Source organism: Carcharodon carcharias, chromosome 26 (genome assembly GCF_017639515.1).
Source record: "Carcharodon carcharias isolate sCarCar2 chromosome 26, sCarCar2.pri, whole genome shotgun sequence".
In the NCBI taxonomy this organism is placed as follows: Eukaryota; Metazoa; Chordata; class Chondrichthyes; order Lamniformes; family Lamnidae; genus Carcharodon; species Carcharodon carcharias.
This window is the reverse complement of record NC_054492.1, coordinates 35,386,419-35,407,659: the sequence shown is the minus strand read 5'-3', so window position 1 is coordinate 35,407,659 and position 21,241 is coordinate 35,386,419. Positions and strand designations below refer to the sequence as shown.

At 42.8% G+C, this 21,241-nt stretch overlaps 1 protein-coding gene across 1 annotated transcript in view; it reads right to left on the bottom strand.

Annotated features, from left to right (window-relative positions):
- The window catches only part of LOC121269909 (NT-3 growth factor receptor-like), an 875,498-nt gene that overhangs the window by 680,197 nt on the left and 174,060 nt on the right, over positions 1-21,241 (bottom strand). Inside the window, exons 2-3 of the mRNA XM_041175032.1 lie at positions 15,799-15,873; positions 11,852-11,923 (exon numbers count right to left, since the gene is read on the bottom strand). Of these exons, the coding sequence (XP_041030966.1) occupies positions 11,852-11,923; positions 15,799-15,873 (147 nt within the window). The remainder of the gene's footprint in view (positions 1-11,851; positions 11,924-15,798; positions 15,874-21,241) is intronic.

Sequence of the window (21,241 nt, the reverse complement as noted above, 5' to 3'; positions counted from 1 at the left end):
ATTTTTTGCATTACCAGGGAGCTTGAGGAACCTTTGGTTCCCTGTTGCTTTCTCCATGGCAACACCTCAGCCAATCAGAGTTGACTTGCCAACCAATCAGCATCCTCTTCTCCTGTAGTCCATCAGTTTGACCTAATGATCGCAAGATGAAAAGCTTCAGCAACATGTCTCTTTTCAGCAAATCCAAGTTCTGTACCGTCAAGTGACGCAGATAATTTATATAATCTAAAATGCTTTACCACAAACGGCTATCAAGGAAAAGGTTATAACATCATATGAAAAGAAATTGGACAAGTAAGAAAAAAAACTTGGATACATATAGCACCTATCACATCCCTAGGGCATATCAAAATACTTTTTACCCAATGAGTTACTTTTGCAGGTAAACATGACAGTGGGCTGACAGACGGATGTCGATTGGGAATGTGTAGCAGGTGAGGAGGCACTCAGAGGCAGTGACACAAAGCAAACTAGCCCAGCCTCCTGGACAGGCTCAGGCATCATCTGAGCCTGAAGGAAGCCATATGTGATTAAAGTTTCCATTTTTATTTCGAATATTATAAATGTCTTTTTTTTATATTAATTCATGGGATGTTGGCATCGCTGGCAAGGCCAGCATTTGTTCCCATCCCTAACTGAGAGCAGTTAAAAGTCAACCACATTGCTGTGGATCTGGAGTCACATGTAGGCCATACCGGGTAAAGGTAGCAGGTTTTCTTCTCTGAAGAGCATTAATGAACCAGATGGTACCACAATCAGTGATAGTTTTATGGTCACCATTACTGAGACTTGCTTTCAATTCCAGATTTTTTAAAAATTGAACTTAATTTCCACCAGCGGTTGTGATAGGATTTGAGCCTGGGCTTCGGGATTGTTGGTCCAGTGCCATTATCACTATGCTACCATCTCCCCCAATTTTGAGGTTCCACAAACATCAAATGAATGATTAGCCTGACAAGTAATTGGGAATGGTATGGATTGAGGCAGAAATGATAGTCAGAACATTAGAATCCTCTACTCCCCTCACGTAATGCTAGGGAATCTATCACATCTGCCCAAAGTGGGCACAGGGCCTCGATTTTGGTGGGGCATCTGAAAGATAGAACAGCACTCCCTCAGTACTGCGCTAGAGTGCCAACCTAGATTTTTGTTCAAGTTGTTAGAGTGGGACTTCAGCTTTCAGACTCAGAGGCAAGAGTGCTACCACTGAGGCATGGTGAACACCAAACAACAAATTAACTCACATAGACTCACTGACAGCCGTAACAAATCGGAAAATGTTTTGCTTCGGAAATTCAGAATAGGACTTAAATGCATGATCATCTCATTCAAAAGAGACAATACAGATAACTAAATCAAATTGACATTCTAAAGTATTTATACTGAAATAGAAAAGGAGCCAGGGAAATTAGATTAGTAATTTGCTCCAGTTAAAAGGTTAGCATCACTGTAGGCTGAATGGCCACCTACTGTGCTGTAATTTCTATGATTCTATGATTATAACACAGGTCAATTCCCCCTAATCATGTTATCAACCATTGGAGATCATGTGGAGAAAACTTGTGCTTTTGTCTCTGACGATAGATGGAAAGTATTGCTCAGTCAGATTAATGCGTACACACTAAATCTAATGGGTTTCTTTGCAGGTTGATTAATGTACTGAAACAGAGTAGCACAGCAAGATATAGAGCGCACAATAACTAGAAAACAATAAAGATACAATCTACAAGAAGTTAAGAAAGCCTTATCAGAACACATTTCTTACACAACTTCCTAATCAATAGATTTGGATGAAAGAATTTTTCATAGGGTCTCACAATTTACACAGACAACGAAAACATCCCCTCCTCCCAGTCAAAACTAAAGATATGAAGCAATTCTCTCATAGCTAAGCTAGCCTAAAGTTTCTCAAATCTATTTGTTTGACCATTCCTAGATACAATTTGGCATATCATCGCATTGGATGCCAATCAGCAGGAGTTTCGAGAGTAGACTGCTTTCCCATGCTTTCTTCAAAAAATTGTATAAGCAGCTTCTACAAAGCCCCTGTATCTTAAGTGATTTACATGGATTTGAACAACAAAAGCCTAGCCTGGATCTTGCTGAAACAGGGCTTCTGACCTCTATTTTAAAACATGGTAAGGTAAAGGAAAGCCAATTTCTATTTTACAGGTAGTTAATAAAAAGCATTGTTTGAAATAAAAGACAGGAATTTCTCAATTTTGTCATGGTACCTGTTGCTGTTCTTTTTGTATTCCAACCTGATGCAATGGGTTTAGAATTCCTAAATAACTCCCTTGGCTTTAATGCAATGGACTTTAGTCCAAAAATATTCCAATTTTATCTCCTTTTCCTTCCCGGAATAAACAGAAAAAAAAGACGATTAATTCCTATATCATATGTTCAATTATCTGGAGGAACAATCCAGATAAAGGATTTCTAAGTTGAACATTCTGTTAACTATCGATTGATCTGTGTCCCTCACTAAACCTGCCAGAAAATCTGAATCATTATATAATTTCTTTGAGACTTTCGATTGTCAGCTTTATTATTAGTGGCAGGCGCAGTGCTTATGCCTCTCTAATATCAGATTGGTCCAGGTCCTGAATCAGCCATGGGTAGCAAAATCATTATAGGACCGGCCGAATAAGCATTGTGATTGTTCACAAAGTGAAGTGTGCACTCACTGTCTAGTGCAGAGTCCGATTACTCGAATCCATCTAAATTACTGGTTAAAAAGCTACAACTATAGTTGTATAGCCTTGTCTTACACCCGACACACTCCATCATCTCAGCTTAAAGATCATATCGAAGAAAAAGAGGGGTGGAAATTCACCTCTGGCAGTGGCAGAGTGTGCACAGGATTGGTTGCTCATTATATGCAATGCCATATACTGTATCCCATTGCAGTCAACAAAATTACGTATCAGGTACTGTGTATAATGGGCAGCCAATCTGATAGCACCCGCTTTGTGACACGCATGAGCCAAATTTCTACCCCAAAGTCTTTCTCCTGGCCGGGATTCCAAAACAACATTCAGCTAATAGTTAAGGTCAGAATGGGCTACAGAGCATTAGCAGGCATACATTTGACTGGCTTGGCCACATTGAGGTTGGGTTGGGCCTTTGGAAAATTGGTACATAGATTTTTCAGTGCAGAAAGAGGGCATAAGCTCAGCACATTGCAGCAAACCGCAGGGCTACTCGTGCCTACTGCTGGGTGAATGGTGGCCTGAGTCTATTTTCTAGTTCAGCACCAAGAAATAGGCCAGAATTTTACACCCTGTGGGCAAGCACGCGTCTAAATGGGCATGAAATTGCGCGAGATGATGTCAGGTGGGTGTCCTAACATCATCGCGCACTCGCACAATATTTCGCTTGGCAGGCGCGCATAAAAGTTGGATGAGCGCCCGCTGACAATTAAGCCCAATTGTCAGGGACTTTTCGTGGCCTGTCCAACCTTACAGTCGGTGCCTGGGCCAATCGGCCAGGTGGGCTTTACATTTTGATGAAACCTCATCCAAGGGCGGATGAAATCTCCGTTAGGATTTAAAATAAGAGTAAATATCTGCGTAATTTTTTTTTAATGAGGTCTGCTTTCAGGTGCTTGATTGTGCTGCATGGACATTTTTTGCAGCACTGTTGTGTTTTCTTTATTCTGTGGCGGTCTGCAGCTCCCTGGAGGCATCTGTCTGCCTTCAGGGAGCTCACTGGAAGCGCTCACCAGCACCCGCAGTAACATTAGTGCCCCCCCCACCCCCCCCACCTCCCCCCCCCACTCTTCCTGCCCCTATAGGCAGTGCTGAGCCTTTCTCCAGGCGCATTTCACTGCTGGCTGGCAGTTAATTGGCCAACCAGCGTAAGATTGCAATCAGGGGTCGATTGCAGGTGGAAGCACATTTTGTGTCCTCTCCCGGACCCACCGATTGTGCATGCCTGACAGGCGCAAATTTCAGGCAATAAGAATATATGGAGTTGAGGTTGAGCACCACATTCTACCTGGCTGCTCTCAAAGGTCAAAGGATATCACAGATCACATGCTCCCTGATCATATACTCTGCCACCAATCTAACTAACTTTCTCTTGAATTTGCTGACACGCTTAATATAAACCTTAGTGCATTAAACAACTAACTTTGAGTTTAATTTCCTACTTAAGCATCAGAAAGCATCTTTTAGACTGCTTTTAATAAATATTGGGCCGTTTCTATTGTTGTTCACCCTACACCCATCAAAGTACCTTCACCGGGACGAAACCAGCACACCACTAATCATGTTCCAATTTCAAATAAGGAGTGTATGAACACATGACACAGTGGAGTTATAGGGAGAGAACGTTTCAGTCAGATTCTTTGATGCTTTTCCTAGTTATGTTTCAACCTTTTAGTTGCAGGTTCCTCAAGCAGCTTTGCTTACTACAACTATTTCCTTCATAAAAATAAAGTTAATATGTAATATGTTTAGAAAAGTTATATATATATATTGTCCAAAACAGCAGCACTTCAGTGAAACCACTGAAACAATTAGGAGCACATCAAAAAAATGTAGGTCATGTTGGACAAATTTGGTTGCAATTTTTTTAAGGAGATCATTAACATGTTGGTTAGGGGAGTATGTCATCTGCATGGACTTCTATAATGCATTTTATACGGTTCTGTACCAGACAATATTAATAAAATTAAAGTGCACTGAATTGGTGGTAACCTTGTAACATGGGTGGGCAATTAGTTAGGAGGCGGGGACAGAGAGTAGGAATAAAGGCAATGTACTCTGATTAGCAGGAGGTTGTTAATTGTATATTCATTGTATTTAATTGTATGCACGTGGTGGGCAGTAACTGGGAATTTACTTGTGCCCCATAAAAAGGAACAGTCTGAAACTGTAGTTGTTGAGATTGGGAGGTACATGTTTGTAATGTGTACCTCTGTAAATGAGTGCCTAAAGATAGGCTCCAGTTCTATCCTTCACCACTTGGCTTCCTGGATTATAACTGAGATGGCAAGTGATGTTCTCCAAGGATCTTTTCAGGGGTCTCAATTTTTCATCATATACGGACAAGGATTAGAAAGTTATGTATCCAAGTTTGCAAATGACACTGATCTAGTGATTTGTATAGATGGATGTTACAAAGAGATGTCAAAAGATGAAGTGAGTGGACAAACCTTGGCAGATGGAATTCAATGTGGGGAATTGTGAGATCATCTACTTCAGATCAAAGTAAGACAAATTGGAATATTTCCTTAATGATGAGAGCTGTGGTGGAACATTTAGATTTGGGTATCGCGGAATAAAAAAATCACCCGCTTAGGTACAGAAAGTGAAAAAAAGGCTAATGCAAATGCGGTCTTTACCTCAAGGAGTTTAGAATACAAAAAGTGAGGAAGTTATGCTTTGGTTGTACAGGCTTTGGTCATCTGAAGCACTGCATTCAATTTTGAGAATGCATTTCATGAATGAATCATTGGCCTTGGAGAGATTACAGTGAGGAATCCCCAGAATAATACAGGGCTTGAAGGGTTAAATTATGAAGACAGGCGTATTGTGGTCTGTATTTCTTTACATTTCGAAGGTGGTCTAATCAAGGTATTGAAAATCATAAAGAAATTTGACAGGGCAGTTAAAAAGTAACCATTTCCTCTGACAAGCGAGAAGCATAATCTTAAAATATGAGTCAGGCTATTTAGGAGTAAAATCAGGAAGCACTGATCCCACACAAATGGTCATGGAAATGTGAAATTCTCTTCTCCCAAGTGGTGCTTGATGCTGAGATAATGGAGACTAATAAACTGTTTGTCAGGTAAGGTATCAAAGATTATGGAGCATAGGTGTGTAAGTGGATTTGATATACAGATCAGTCATGACGTAATTGAATGGTGGCATTGGCTAGAGGGGATGGATTGTCTCCTCCAGTTCCTCTGTTCCTATGAAACTTGATTATATATTGGAGAGATACATCAAAGAGATTTCTTCCAGAAAGCTAATCAACGTTAAAAAAACCTTCAGTATATTTGGCACTTTAATATTTTAGTACCTGAAGTTTGGTTGCTAAATTAATGGAAATGGCTGAGGTTTTCCAGCCCTGTCACGTTGGGTCCCACCGTGGGAAATTCGGCATCCCAGCCAAAGGGCAAGGGTGGAAAATCCCGCCCAATGTAATGTGTGAATACCTGAGGGGTAAGTGTAAGATTCACAATGATGGGCCGTAGGTTACAAGTTCTACCCCTCACACAGTAACTCATCAGATACCAAATGGTGCCACGAAATACAATTAATGCTTGAAGTGGGATGTAGATCTTAAACATGGGGTCAAATTTCCTCTTAAGTGGAGGCACAAAAATCTGGTAAGGAGCTGTTCCATCAGATCCCTGTATTATATATTTTATATCTCAGATCAATACAGAAATGACATTAGTTTCTATGTGTGTAATAGGTTTTAAAACATCTGCCCATGGTTTAGCTCTTCCAGCTCTTTCTGCAGTTTATTTACTTTTCGCTGAATCCACACCCAGGCTTGACCAATCCAGCACAGTGAGCATCAATAGTTAACAAAGGCCCGGATTTTTGCCACAATGGAGAACCTTTCCATTGTAGTGAAAATCCTGGAAATGAATGAAATCTCTAAGTCCCACCCCCAAACCCAGCATTGCCTATCTTTGCCGGGGGGGGGGGGGGGCGCAGTTTGGAGTCGGGCAGGGGTTCCTGCATGCACGATTCACAGAGCCAGTTGGTGATTGAATCACAGCTGCCTCCACAGTGTGCAGAGCAGACCAAGTAAGATGAGGTCGAAACTTGGTGGATTATTTGGATTGCTAGGGTACCCCTTTTGAGAGGTAAGGTACCCTTTTGGATAGGGTCCTGGGTCAGCTTTGGGAAAGGTAGGGCACCCTTTGGGATTGTTAGAAGTAAAAATGATCACGCACTTTTTATGCGCAAAATCTTTGGAACTGTTAAGCTGTCTGGGTACTTTTAAGCTGCTAAGGAAGTGTCAAGCTATCCAGGAAATGTTGAGCTGTCCAGGAAGTGCCAAACTGTCCAGAAAGTGCCAAACTGTCCAGGAAATGTTGAGCTGTCCAGGAAATGTGAAGATGTCCACAATGCGTCAAGCTGTCCAGGCTCTGGCAAGCTGTCCAGGAAGTGTCAAAGGATATTAGGTGAGTTGACATGGAGGGGGTAAGGGCAAATGATGGTGAGTGGGGTACATGGGGTGGCATGAGTTGGCACTGAGTTAGCATGGAGACATGAAGGGCCATGGGGGTGTGTAGATTGGCATGGATTGGCATAGGGGTATGAGAGCTGATGGGGTGGGTGATGGGGTATGGGATGGCATAGATTGGCATGGATGGGGCATACCATGGGGAAGTGTATAGGGGAGAGGGCGAAGGCTGGAGGAATTTTTTTTTTAAACACAGTGCCAGAACACAGAGGCAGACCTTGCATCCAACCCACCTCCACAGCAGCCGCTGTGCTTATTCCAAGGTTGCCCTCCCTGACTCCTATTTCAGTTTGCCCCTCACCAGCCAAAAACCCAACCTGAGGGCGGCCACTTTTACAGGTCAGATTCACTAAGCCAGGAAATCTCCTGACTCTGCAAGCATGTCCCGGGATCAAAAACCTGGGCCAGAATCACATAATCAAACACAGAGCAATTAAACACTACACCCTAATCACTAAGAGCAATTTCTGGCAGAGGTGAGACTAGGCACATCGCATACTCTTGCCAAATATGGGCTGGGATATTTAAGCATGGGCATGTGGAGGACATGTTGTTATCCAGAGTCATTATGGGCCACGGGATCTGGACCAATCCAGGGCATTGCAGAAACTGGCAACTTTAAAAAATGTTGCTACCCATTTCCCCCCACCCCTGTGACTGGCGAGGACCTAGCGTGAATACCCTCCCCCAGCTGAGGTGGGAGCTCCTCAAATGCTGTAAACATTTTGATGAATCCTACCCCAAGTGGAGGGCTGGGTTTGGGGACTGGCCATCCATGGTTGGGCAGAAGTTCCCCAGTCACATTTCCAGTGGCAGCATGGGATTAGAGGAAATCCACATCTATTCTGTTTACACATTTACCAAGCAATTAACATTGATAAAAGCTAGATATAAATATTAATTTTAGGTGCAATCTAAATCACGCATTTCAGCTGGCTTTCCCAGTCCCTAAGGAGCAGTGGTGTCATCAGATTTCTGTTTGTCTGTCATCAGACTGTTTTTACTGTGTTAGTAGATGGTTATTTCTGTTGCATTATTAATAGACATGCTAATACGTTAGTATTATTTTCTCTTGGCTAGCAGACACTGTCTCTCATAAGTTAAGGCAATATTTGCAGAGACCCAATTCCACTCTCACTTTTCAGCCATAATTCATTACTAATTGGCACTTCTTTGGATAAGCCCAAGGATTGAGGCCTCAAGGGTACTAACATGTCAGCTCTAGCTCACTGGATTATACTTTCACCTCTGAGTCAGGTTTTGGGTTCAAGTGCTACACCGGAGACTTGAGAACAAAATTCTCAGTTGACATTCCAGTGCAAATCAGAGGCAGTGCTGCACTGTTAAAGGTGCCATCTTTTGAATGAGGCATTAAACTGAGGCCCTGTCTGCCCTCTCAAACGGATGTATAAGATCCCACATGGTATTATTTTGAAGAAGAGCCAGGGAGTTATCCCCAGTGTCCTGGCCAATATTTATCCCTCAATCAACATCACGAAAAAAGAACTGATTATCTTGTCATTGTCGCATTGCTGTTTGTGGGAGCTTGCTGTGCACAAATTGACTATCACATTTCCTACATTACAACAGTGACCACACTACAAAAAGTACTTAATTGGCTGTGAAGTGCTTTTGGAGGTCATGAAGGCACTATATAAATGCAAGTCTTTCCATTTATAAAGTGTGATAATTGAATTCTGCGCATAATAGGATTGTCATTCAGACTTGATTAAGACATGCACACGGGGCACAGTATCAGCCGTGTTCAGCAGGTTCCTGATGGTGGTTAAGAGTAAATAGCTCAATGCCCAACACCTTCAATTCTCACCTTCATGACATGAGCCGGGATTTTCCAGTCCCCCCGCAGTGGGTTCCCCGGCAGCGGATGCGGCAAGTCACTGAAACCTCCGCTGACTTGGGCAGGTCAGGAAGATCCTGTCAGTGGGAGGGGCTGGAAAATCCCGCCCATAATGTTCAAAACACAGGAAGCTGTTAATGCTACTTATATGTTTAAGCATGCCTTTAAGCTAATTAATTCTTAAGGGCTGAACGACAATCTTCTGTGTGAGCTTCAGAAAGCTCCTGTTACACCTGTGCATTCAGTTGCTCAGTGTCCCTCTATGCTGTATAGATGCTTTGTGCACCTAACTCACAGGAAATAGGGCAGATACTTCATATACCTGTGTGACCCTATTGGTGCAGGTACTACATGTAACTGACTAACCTCAAATTGCATATAACTGGCTAATGCCATTCAAGCATCCAGTGGAGCTGACTGAACTTATACCATACAGCTGCTTTGTGCATCTGGCTGATTTCATACCTCTAACACCCGCCAGTTGACAGCAATCTTAGCTAGAATCTGGTGCCTATTTCTTTCCCACTAGCAGCAGGAATGCCAGCATTGGTTCCACCTTGAACAATAAAAGCAGGATTTACATCCAATTGTTCTGATGATGCAGGAGCAAGCTGGACCAAATGATCTGCTTCTAATGAAGACAACATATATTGGTAGAAATTGCTGAAAATAAAAAAAACATTAACTTATCAGTGCAGGGACAAAGCACGAGCATCTTGTTTAGTGTCTGGGGGGACTCAAATACCATTTCCGGGTCAAGTGAAATCCTGTGAGGTTTTCTTTTAATAAATGCACATCTTTGTTTTAGCTGAAATTTCTTCTTTGACCCAGTTAAATCATGCTTCGACTACTGCATCAAACAAGACCATTGAAATCTGAGACCCTGAAGGACATGTTCTCTGAGGATAAATGTCTACCCTAGAGGATGGAGTCATCCTGACAGGCTACAGGGAGTGGAACTGTACACCCCACCTTGAGTGTTACAGCTTCCGTCACTAGAATTTTGACAGATAATTAATTTCATGGTTGGAGCTGATAAGAGACAGGTTCCAAATTAACAGAGGAAATCGCAGAGCTGGATGGATTCAACCCTAATTATAAATCATGACCTCATCACAAAAGAACAATTGTGTCGTACATTGTTCAATCCAGAAAAACCTGATAACATGACACAGATAATTTTCGACTTGTGTGTCTGGAACAGTAATACAACATAGCCTTGACAAATCACTCATGGCTTGTTCCCATATCCTGATGGCAGTCAATACATGAGCATTGGCCGATGGATCACCATGAGCCGTATGTGGCTATTCCCAAAGCATGGGTTTGATAATGTATTTGATAATGTCTCTACCTGCGGGTGCAGAAGCACAGATTTTGGCCGGGATTTTCCGGCCCCATCGTGGGCGGGACTCGCCGTGGGGGAGGGGGTGCCTCAGCCAGAAGCCCATTGACTTGCAGCGGGACCAGAAGATTTGGGAAATCCCGCCCTTTGTTTCAGTTCTGCTATTAAAGAACTGGCAAAAATGCATGTCGAGGTAAATACTGTTTCATTCCCTTTGAGGTTTTTGTATTTTGCATCTTTGTTGGTTTTAAGATTTATTTCCTCACTTGCCCCATCATATATTTTCAAAATCAAGAAGCGGGCAAGTGACCTACTTCCTGTGTCAATAACCCAAAATCCAACCCCACTTCCTCAACTCTGACACTGCCTTTGCTTACAATCCTGTCCAGAGACTCTACTAAACCCTTGCTTACCATATATAACCAAGAGAGTTGTGCTTTATACAGCAAGTAAGACATTTTTCCAATAATGCAGAATGTCTGAAACAGAACAAATCTTGTGTGTCTGTCTTCTGTAGCTGACACAGGCAGCCACAGACTAACAGAGCCGTAGTATCCACAGCAAGTGAGAAGTCCCCTGGTGACAGACATGCTTTCCACGATATGCTGCAATATTTAGCTGTCATAATGAGAAACTAAAGCATTTTGATCAGTAGCACATTTTCACCAAGGGGAAACAACGGCTATTACCAGCATAGTTAGAATCAAAGATCCAGGGTCTTTTTTGCATGATTCCTAAGCTGGGAGATGCTGATGCAGGATAAAAACAGCAAAAGAATATTCCATTTCATAGCATTGTCCTCACCTTACTATATACATAATTTTAGAAAATTAAATCTATCTGATAAAGGGTCACACCTATCCCTTGCAATTAACGATCACATCCCTTAAAAACACAGGTGATTCTAGTATCAAGGTAATGTCTCAGTGCAGGTTCCTCTCAGGTTAAGATTCACATCATCTTTTTTCATTCTTTCTCACTGAATGTCTTCCATTTCTTTGCAATAATACCAATCAACATTTAGCTTTTGAAATTCAGCCTGAACATCTCTCTGGCAGAGGTGTGAAATGTTCACATCACCATTAACCATTCTCATGAAAGTGCAGATGCTTGTGGAATATCTACAAGTTCGAGTTGTCCTGTTATTCATAAATAAACAATATTCCATTATCCTGTACCAGTATATTATCATGCAAGCAGGCCTGCAGAACCTCCAAGATCTTTACTTCACAAATCTTACTGAGCTTGTTCAAACTCCTGTGCATCATAAGGATGTTTATTTAACAAAAAATGAAATAAGCTACTGGGCCATTGATGTTTTAGGTCTCTTGAGTAATGGATTGTAGAACAGTATAATCTTTATTGCCTCGGCATCTGAATTTAAACACTCAACTCCTAACCCTTTATAAACCCAATCTAAGCTTGAGATGACTTACATGTAGTGAAGGTGAGGATTTTTGGCAAATGCTCGTGGAGCGATCGACCGAAGTCCTGAATTTATGATTGTCCTGGAAATGAGAACAAATGCAGGAGGTTACAAGCTCTGCGTGCTCATAACTGTGATTTATTACATACCCGATCAGATGGGTGGATTGGATAAGCTCTCAATTCATGATCATTTGTATTCTGAACAAATTAAACATCGACAGGGACAGTAAGGCAACCAGAAAAAAAAAACAAACTTTAGCATTTATTAAAACTTAAAAGTACCTTTTGATGAGTTCAGATCAAAGAGATGAATAGATTCTTTGTTCAGTTTTTCTCCTGATACGTTACACTGACAGGCATCTTAGGTTAATATTAGTACACGTTGCACGTAGTGTCATACAGCTGAGATGAGCCATCAAGCACTCAGTGAAAAGCAGGGAAGTGGGACCATTGCTGGATCAGAGTGCCTTGTCTTCTGGTGCATCTCATAATGCAACAGACACATTGATGATCTAATATTCTCTACGTTTACTCCAAGAAGCATTTTTCAGAAAAAGACCTTGGGCAAGCTGGAGAGAAGTATCCATGGATTGTGGATGACAACAGATTTAGAGCAGCATTAGAATTTAATATCTTTTAGCTGATTTCCAATCATGGATTTGATGGTTCTACAGTTACAAGCTCACCAAAAAGCATTGTCACCTTCCATACTTTGACAGGTAGTTGAGCTAGTATATTGCTATGGGTCTGTGAACCCTCCAGCAATGTATGCGATATTTGAAGCAACTCACAATTCAAGTCTTGTTCCAGTCACTGCAAACCTGAACTTGAGATCAAGCAGTTAAGGTCAAAATTTGGTCCAGGTTTAATCAATCCACAAACTTCAGCAAGGTCTGAACATTGAACCAGGTTTTGTGCTCAGATGGACTCTGAACTCTATGTCAATACACTTTAGGAGCACAAAAGCAGGTCCCATTGGAATTTCAGATCAAGGGGAAAAATTCAGTCTTTGAACTAAATGGAACAAGGTTAAATGCCTGAGGTCTCAAGTTGTCAAAGTGAGATAGTGTTCATTAGCAGAAACCTGGTTAGCGCTTTCAGCTCCTCAAAATAACTCTTATTTTTGAGTTCATTTAAAGATTTTTCTGTCAAAGATTTCCAGCAAGACTTACTTTCTTTCCTCAAACCTAACTTAAGAGCTGAAAACAGGCAGCACAAGAGGACTAAATGGTAACGTCTTCAGAGAGCCAGTATGGGTATGATGGGCCAAATGGCTTCCTTCTGTAAAGAATGCTTTAATGATTCCAAGAGGCCTGATAATAACAGGGCCTTATGTTGCATTAGTTCTCTTATGCCCCCACTACTTTCCTATCGATGACTTAGATGAGGGGATTAAGTGTAATATGTCCAAGTTTGCTGGCCATACAGAGTCAGGTAGGAAAGCAGGTTGTGATGATGATGCATAGGGGCTGCAAAGGGGTTTAAACAGGTTAAGTGAGTGGGTAGGAACATGGCAGATGGAATATAATGTGAAAAAATGTGATGTTATCCACTTTGGTATGAAGAATAGAAACGCAGAATACTTTTTTAAATGGGAAAAGGCTGGGAGATGTTGGTATTCAAAGGGCTCAAAGGGTATCTGTGTAAATGAATCAAAGAAAGTTAGAATGCAGGTGCAGCAAGCAAATAGAAAAATAAATTGTATGTTATCCTCAATACAAAGCAATTGGAGAACAATCGTAAAGAAGTCTGATTGTATAGGGCCTTAATGATTCCATACCTGGAGTACTGTATCAAGTTTTGGTCTCCTTACCTAAGGAAGGATATACTTGCCTTAGAGAGAGTGCAAAAAGGTTCACTAGACTGATTTCTGGGATGAGGGGGCTGCTGTCTGAAGAGGAGAGATTGAGTCGACTAGGCTTACATTTCCTGGAGTTTGGAAGAATGAGAGATGATCTCATTGAAACATAGAATTCTTAAGGGGTTTGACAGGATAGATGTTGGGACAATGGTTGCCCTGGCTGGGGAGTTGAAAACCTTGGGGCCATAGTCTCAGAATGAGTCAGCCAGTTGAACTGAGATGAAGAGAAATTTATTTACTCAAAGGGGTGGAAGCCTTTGAAATTCTCTACTCCAGAGAGCCACGGATGCTTAGTCCATTGAGTCTTTTCAGAGATCAAGAACAATTAGGGATGAGCAACAAATGCTGTCCATGCCAGCGATGCTCACAACCCATTTAAGAATAAACATAGATTATTGTATACTAAGGGAATCAAAGGGATATGGAGAAGGTGTAGATGAGATATAGGAATAGCCCTTGTCTTACTGAACACCAGAACAGGCTTAAGGGACGAAGTAGCCTACTCCTATTTCTTATTTTCTCATGAAACACATTAGTAGATGTGTTAAAGCGATGACTACTTCCTAGGAAGCAAAGAGTGATCTCCCTCAATGGGAAATGCTGAGAATGGATTTGAGGTAGAGAATTGAGAAAAAGTGAAGCAGACTGTAAAAGACCAAGTCCTCCATTGCTGGGAATATAAGAATAAGAGCAGAACAAAACTGGAAACAATCAGCCGGTCAGGCAGCATCCACTGGAAAACAGCAGCCTCCATTTCAAGCCATTGACACTGCCTCAAGAAGGGGAAGTGTTACAGATGAGCAGCATTTAAAAATGAACATAATTTTGGGAAAGGCAAAGAAAAATGATTGCACAAGGAAAGAAATGGAATGACCAGTGAAGTGTTTTGGGTGAAGGGCCACAACGTATTGTCACTCACATTGTAAGTGTCACACCGTATCGTTGGTTACATTGTCTGTATCACGTTGAGTTGTTGGTTACAATCTATGTATCACAACATTTTATCGGTTACAATGGCCTGGATTTTGCAATCAACAGTAAAGCAAGGGCATGTGGCCACTAAACTCATAGAAAGCTGCATTGCGAGGCTAGCAATCTCTCTGTGAGAAATTTAATTCTTTTGACGTGCAATTGATTGTAGTATTTAATGGGGATTCTCAACAAGCAGCAGTGATGTCAGCATGCTAACTAAGCAGCCAATCACATTTAAGAATTCTCACAGACAGCCAACAGAAAATGCTATCTAATCCTTAAATCACTTGGTAAAAATTTTAGAGAGTAAAATAAAGATCGGGCCAAACACAAGAGGCTAAAGTTCAAAGCTAAAAGATCAGGAACAAACTTTAAAAAAATCAATTATTTAAAAAAAAAATCATGCTTAAATAATCGAGCAATTAATCATAATGAAGGTGTTTAATAAGATCATATTTAAATGGAAATATTATCTTTTCAGGCCAGATTAATAATCATTCAGGTCACCATTAAACACCGAATCGTTAAATAAAGCTTAACTTTTTATGGGGTTTCTAACGGTAATACAAAAGTGGAAAAGAGGAAAATCTCATTGGATCAACTGATTTCACTAATTTCTGGATCTGGGGGAATCCACAGCACAGCCTTTGACAAACCATTGAATGACAGATTGCAACCTCCATGATAATCTGCCCGTATGCTAAATCCTGAAGCTGTAGTCAGTTTCAGAGGTGTAATGATTGCAAACAATGACTGTTCACTGTCAAAAACACCCTAAGTTCCAGACCATGGTGTGTATCACACCATTTTGTCAATTACACTATGGAATTGGATACATAAAGATTTTCAAACTGGCTTCAAATTTAAAATAACAAACTGAACATGCACATTGAAGCTAGTTTGCTCCCTTGGATAGAGCTCAGTAATCACAATATTAGAATTCATCACAAGTTCTGAGGACAGGAGCTACTGGCTTCACCATCCGATAGAGTTGATTTGAACCAGTCTCCAAGAAGACACAGAGCAGTACCTTTGATTCAGAACTTTGTTACTGCTTAACAGTGAACACCGCTTGACTCATGTAATCTCTTGACAAAACATCAGTGTTTCTGATTTACTTACAGATTCTGTAGTCCAATATAAGGCTCCATGTCAAAAGCATTCAACGTTTGAAGGCTCTTCTGGTTCTCGATGTGTCTGTAAAACAGCCAATTAATGAAGAAATTAGAATGGGCACAGCCTCAGTTCATTATTTTATGGAACAATTCCCAAGCTGAATTCTTCTATGCGCAACTGCAGTGCACCTTAACAATTACACTGGTGCTGTGCGAGTCCTGGCATACACTCAGTGGTGCCAATTTTCCAGAAATAGCATCACTCTGTAGTACTTTGTTGCCAGGGAAAACAGTGTAAGAGACTGATAGCCTAAACTCCAACAAATCTACAACCTCATTTACTGACAGAAAGCTTGATAAATTCTGATTTGTCATTGAATTTTGATTGAAATGATAAACCTAACTGAATGCATTCTTTGTGGGCCAGTCCACCAGCTCTCACTGCATAGCTTCACTGATGTGTTTCCATCATTTATTCAACTCATATTGCTCGTTGGGTCACTTGGGTGAAAGACAGGGTCACCATCAGTTTGGTGAAACGATCTGATGTGCACACACTGGAGTCTGAACTGAGTGTTGGGCATCAACAGAGGAATGAGAAGCCAGTAGCAATTAAACGTCTTCTAATAGCTGAGGGAGTTACTATGGAGAGCTACTGTCTCCTTGATGATGTTGATTGTCTCACAGACTTGACACACCATTTCATTTGGGGAAGCTTAAGAAGATATTTTGTGAAAAATATTCCTTGATGAGGCTTCAAGGAAAATTCAGCTCAATGGCCCAGAATTTCCTGGGGTCTTGCACCAGGTATGGTGTAAGGGCCAGTGAACGGCGCAAAAGGAGGAAATTATGGAGTAAGCGGCTTATATTATCCACCTCTAAAAGCCAGGGACTTTTGTGCCACTCCCACCATTTTACTATCACTGAAAATAGGAAGACGACCAGTAAAATCAAAAGCAATCGTGATTTTCCTGCATTTAAGCGAGTTTTCAAAATTTGGCAACTTAGACATAATTAATGGCCTAAGTGGCCTGATTTATTGCTCCAATTTCGATATAGAAAACAAAGTGCCAAAAATCAGATTGATCTGACTGAAGACTCTCATCTGAACTATCAAAAGAACTGCTGCCACTGTGATACTTGACAGCACAAAATTTCCTTGCAAACAAATTATTTCTTTATCAGGAATCAATTGGTGCCTAGTGGATAGCGTAGTCCTGCAGTCATCGTATTCCATCTCTTCATAGTCATACAAAAGATAATGACTGTGTATTCTGAATACATTAACGGTACCCAGCCCTGCGTTAAATGTCAACACTGGTCATTTTGTCAATTATCCTTTAAACGCATGGAATTCATCTTAACTAGTTGATTAATTAGTTGACATCTATGTTTTAATACACAACGTAAAATCCATACTATGTACAGCCTAAATCAATTGGGAGTTGTCAGTAGTGCAGGAAAAGAACATTTAATTCGAGTCTGATTTTTCTAATGATCCTTTATTGCAATTGTCTTGACAAGTAGGCACATGTAGACAATTGGGTTGTTTGCCTTTGAAATCTACAATTTTCCATGTGGAGGAATCTGATTATGGAGACCAAGTGCTCAAACATTTTGTTCAACAACTGATGGAGCACTCATCCCTGACCAGCCATGGGTTCAAACAACTGACAGCTTCAGTAAAATTCTACACCGACTAACAATTTAATCAATTATTTAATAAAAAACTGAGAAAGAGACTGGTGTGAAATGTCCCCGCATGTTGCTGTAAGGTTTGTGGACACTTGAGTTTAGAATAAAGGACCAACTCAATCAAATCACATAATCAGTTAAAGTAAGAGTGAATAAGAATTGGTTTTCATTGTACTGACTAAGTTTACAGACACATTGATATTTTAGCAGTTCTGGTGAAAAGTCATAGACCAGGAACTCTGGCGGAATTTTGAGTTTGGCGGGCGGGCATGGTTGGTGGGCCTGGGAGCGGCCGTGAAATGGGCCACCACTTGCAATCGACCCCCGACCACAATTTCACGCTGGCGGGTCAATTAAGGCCCATCCGGTGTGAGACGCGGCTCCTCACTGGTCGGGAAGGGCCAAGCAGGGCCGGGTCTGTTGTCTGCCAGATCCAATGGTGGCACAGTGGCTGGTTTATAAACGGCCCAGGCTGCCATAGAAGAACGTGTTAGCAAAGTGATGGAGTTGAGTGCGGCTGGAGGCAGGAGGGCAGGTCAGGTGGGCACTTGCCCTCCCACTTTTTGGATGGGTGCCTCGCCATCCTCCTGGAGGGGGTGGCAGCCAGGAGGGACACCCTTGTCCCCTGAGATGGGAGGAGGGGGCCACCGCACTTCACAATGAGGGCATGGGAGGAGGTGGCAGCACTGGTTAGCTGCCATGACGTGATGCAGTGCTCATGGGTGCAGTGTTGGAAGAGGCTCGATGACCTGCTGCACTCAGGAAGGGTGAGTACCATGTTGGCATTGGACAGTGTACAGAAGTGATAAGGTGTGGCTGTACCCCCGTGGAACTCAAGGGTGCTAGAGTCTGAGTGTCAACTGTCAGTGATGCCAGAACTGGCCAAGGGGGTGAGCCCTGGCTACTTGGACTGAGTGCCTTGCGGCTTGAGGGCCATGATTTGGATGTACCCTGTGAGTGTTCATCAGCTGGGCTTGGCCAGGTTGCAATGGTGCTGCAGGTGGAGAGTGGACTCATCAATGCTCCTCTGTCCTTTCAGGAGAAGACAGTCCATAACCAATTGGAGAGGTCAGGTACAGGCGGAGGCCTACCCAACTTGCTGCTGCTCACTAGATTCGAGCAGGACGCCCTCGAGCTGGAGAGCTAGCAAGCTCCATGTGCAACCAGGTATGGAGAAGCAGAGCTGCCAGATGAAGGTAAGAGTGCAGTGTGGAGAGGTGTCATGAGCCACCTTTTCAGCAATAGCCCTTGTCACCCAGCAGCCATCCATCCAGCCGGGCTGGAGCACTGAAGGGCCTCGGCACCTGGGAGTGTCTGAGGATGTAGGCGTCGTGGGAGCTGCCTGGGTACCTTGCACAATCTTGCAGAATCTGCATTCTGTGATCACACACTGTCTGCACCTTCATGGAGTGGAAGCCCTTCCTGTTGACGACGGCGCCGGGCTCACCTGCTGGCGCCTTGATGGCCACATGTGTACAGTCTATAGCAGCCTGGACGCAGGGGAACCCAGCAATCGCTGCAAAGCTTCTGGATAGCTCAGCCTGGCTGGCCTCGTCTGTACAGTAAAGAATAAAGGTCAGTACCTGCCTGAACAGAGCTTCTGTCACCAGCTTGGGAGGCTCCACAAAGATCACCCACTGAGCCCTGGAAAGAGCTGGAGGCATAGAAGTTGAGGCCATTGTGACCTTCAGAGCCACTGGTCTGGGGTGTCCACCCACACAGTCGGAGCTGGTCTCAGGCCCAATCATCTGACAGATGGAAGTCACTGACTCCCTTGAGAGACGGGGCCTCCTTCAGCACTGCACCTCAGTCATATTGAGGTAGCTGCATCGCCACCTGTAAACCCTGGCAGCAGGGTAGTGGTGTCTTCTGTGGCCCCCTTATGCATTGGACTACCTGTTGGCCCTGCGCCCCTTGTGCCTGCACCTCTCCTCCCACAGGTCCCTTCCCTGGAAGCTGCATTGGGACACCCAGCCTCCTCTCCCTTCTACCCCTCTTCCTCCTCAGAGGAGGCGCCTCCAGCAGAGACCACAATCTCCATTACGAGGGTAACAGAAGGCTGCCTGACACTGTTTGAATCCTCCAGGGGCCTTGGAGACACCAATAAGTCCTGCAGTGAAGCCTGTAAATGCTAAGAATTAAACCCCAAACAGAGATGAAGCTGCAGGGTACCAATAAACAGCAAACTATCTCCAAAACTCCTCACTACTCACACTGGCAATGCTGCTGACCCTTTTTATCCCGCCCTTGGATGAGATTTAGAAAATTGTCGGCTGCTCGCCTGCCTGTTTTGCCCATGCGACGAGTGTGAAATTCCATGGTTAACGTTAAATGCAGCTTAACTGCCTTTTTAATCACCTTAACTGGCCTCGTAATTGACGGCGGGCACAGCTCTGACTCCTGCTCACGCCCACCGACTGAAATATCGCGCGATGGCATCAGGACACTCACCCAGCATCATCACCTGCTATTTAAGCTCGAGGGGGTCAGGCACCCACCCCAGTGAAAAGTTCTGCCCTCTGTTTTCCCTCTCACCACACATGCTGCCTAACCTGCTGAGCGTTTCAACCATTTCCTGTTTTGATTCCAGGTTCCCAGATATTTTGCTTCCGTTTCAATGTTTAATTAATTGTGCAGAAAACCCAGAAAAGCCAACCTTACGTTCGCTTGAGTGGCAGGACTGGTTTAAAGTCATCACGAAGTTAAGTTGTAGCATTTTACCACCACAGCAAATCACACAATTGACAGCATAAGGTTGCCAATTCGGGTTGGATGTACGTGTGAAACTTTCATCCTCCCACCTCTAATAACAGCTTTTTTACTCCATTTCCCATATTTCTACAAAAAGGTGGTGTTTAAAGAAAATGAATAAACCTTTTTATCTTATATTGGTCTCTGCGTCTGCAATATATTGTTTGCTAATTCACCTCGCCGGTAGATAGGTGTGCAACCATGTTCCCGAGCAAAGCAACCTGTCAGAAGGAACATAACACAGAGGAACGCCCACCGCTGGCCGCTTGTGCCTGAGTGAACAAGATGCAAGGGCCTTCCCCAGGAGAGGCAACGCGAGGCTCTCACTGGCTCACTGGCCGGCGGCCGAGACCTGGGTTGCCTCCACAAGATTCCGCCCACAGTTCCAAAGAGACCTGCCCAGGCTGTGAATCATCTGCAAGTTGAGGACAGGAGCAATATCACAACCACTGCTCACAGTTCCGCTGACCTCCAGCTTTTCCCGGGAACACTACAGCTGCACCTTAATCTTCTACATTTGTTCAATAAGTTTGTTAAGCAGGGCTTTGCAAACAGCTGGTCTCGTAATTCAAAGGGGAAAAACTCGAGGCACACAGAAAAGCAACACCGTAACTTGCCCATGGTATAATTTGCAACCTTAGCAGCTTAGAGGCATTTCAATAAGATCACCTCAGCTTCTTTCTGTCGCAGCACCACATGATATAGAAGCTTTTTTTGCTTTTTCAAATGTAACCCAAAGCCACAAGATGGCTTATTCTCCTGTATGGACAGCCATACAAAATGAAAAGGATAAATTAATCCCAGTGTCCTTCAGCAACAAAGATGTGTTATCCCCAAGGCCTCATTAGTAAATTCAAAGTAAATCAACAGCCGATACCATCGGAATGGAGGCATATGGCAGTTTGACCTGTTCAGTGTTGGATGTCTGCTGTGTGTTTTTATGTTTCTGGTAAGGCTACAGCAATAAGTACAATTTTATACTCCCCTCTGGAATTTAACATATT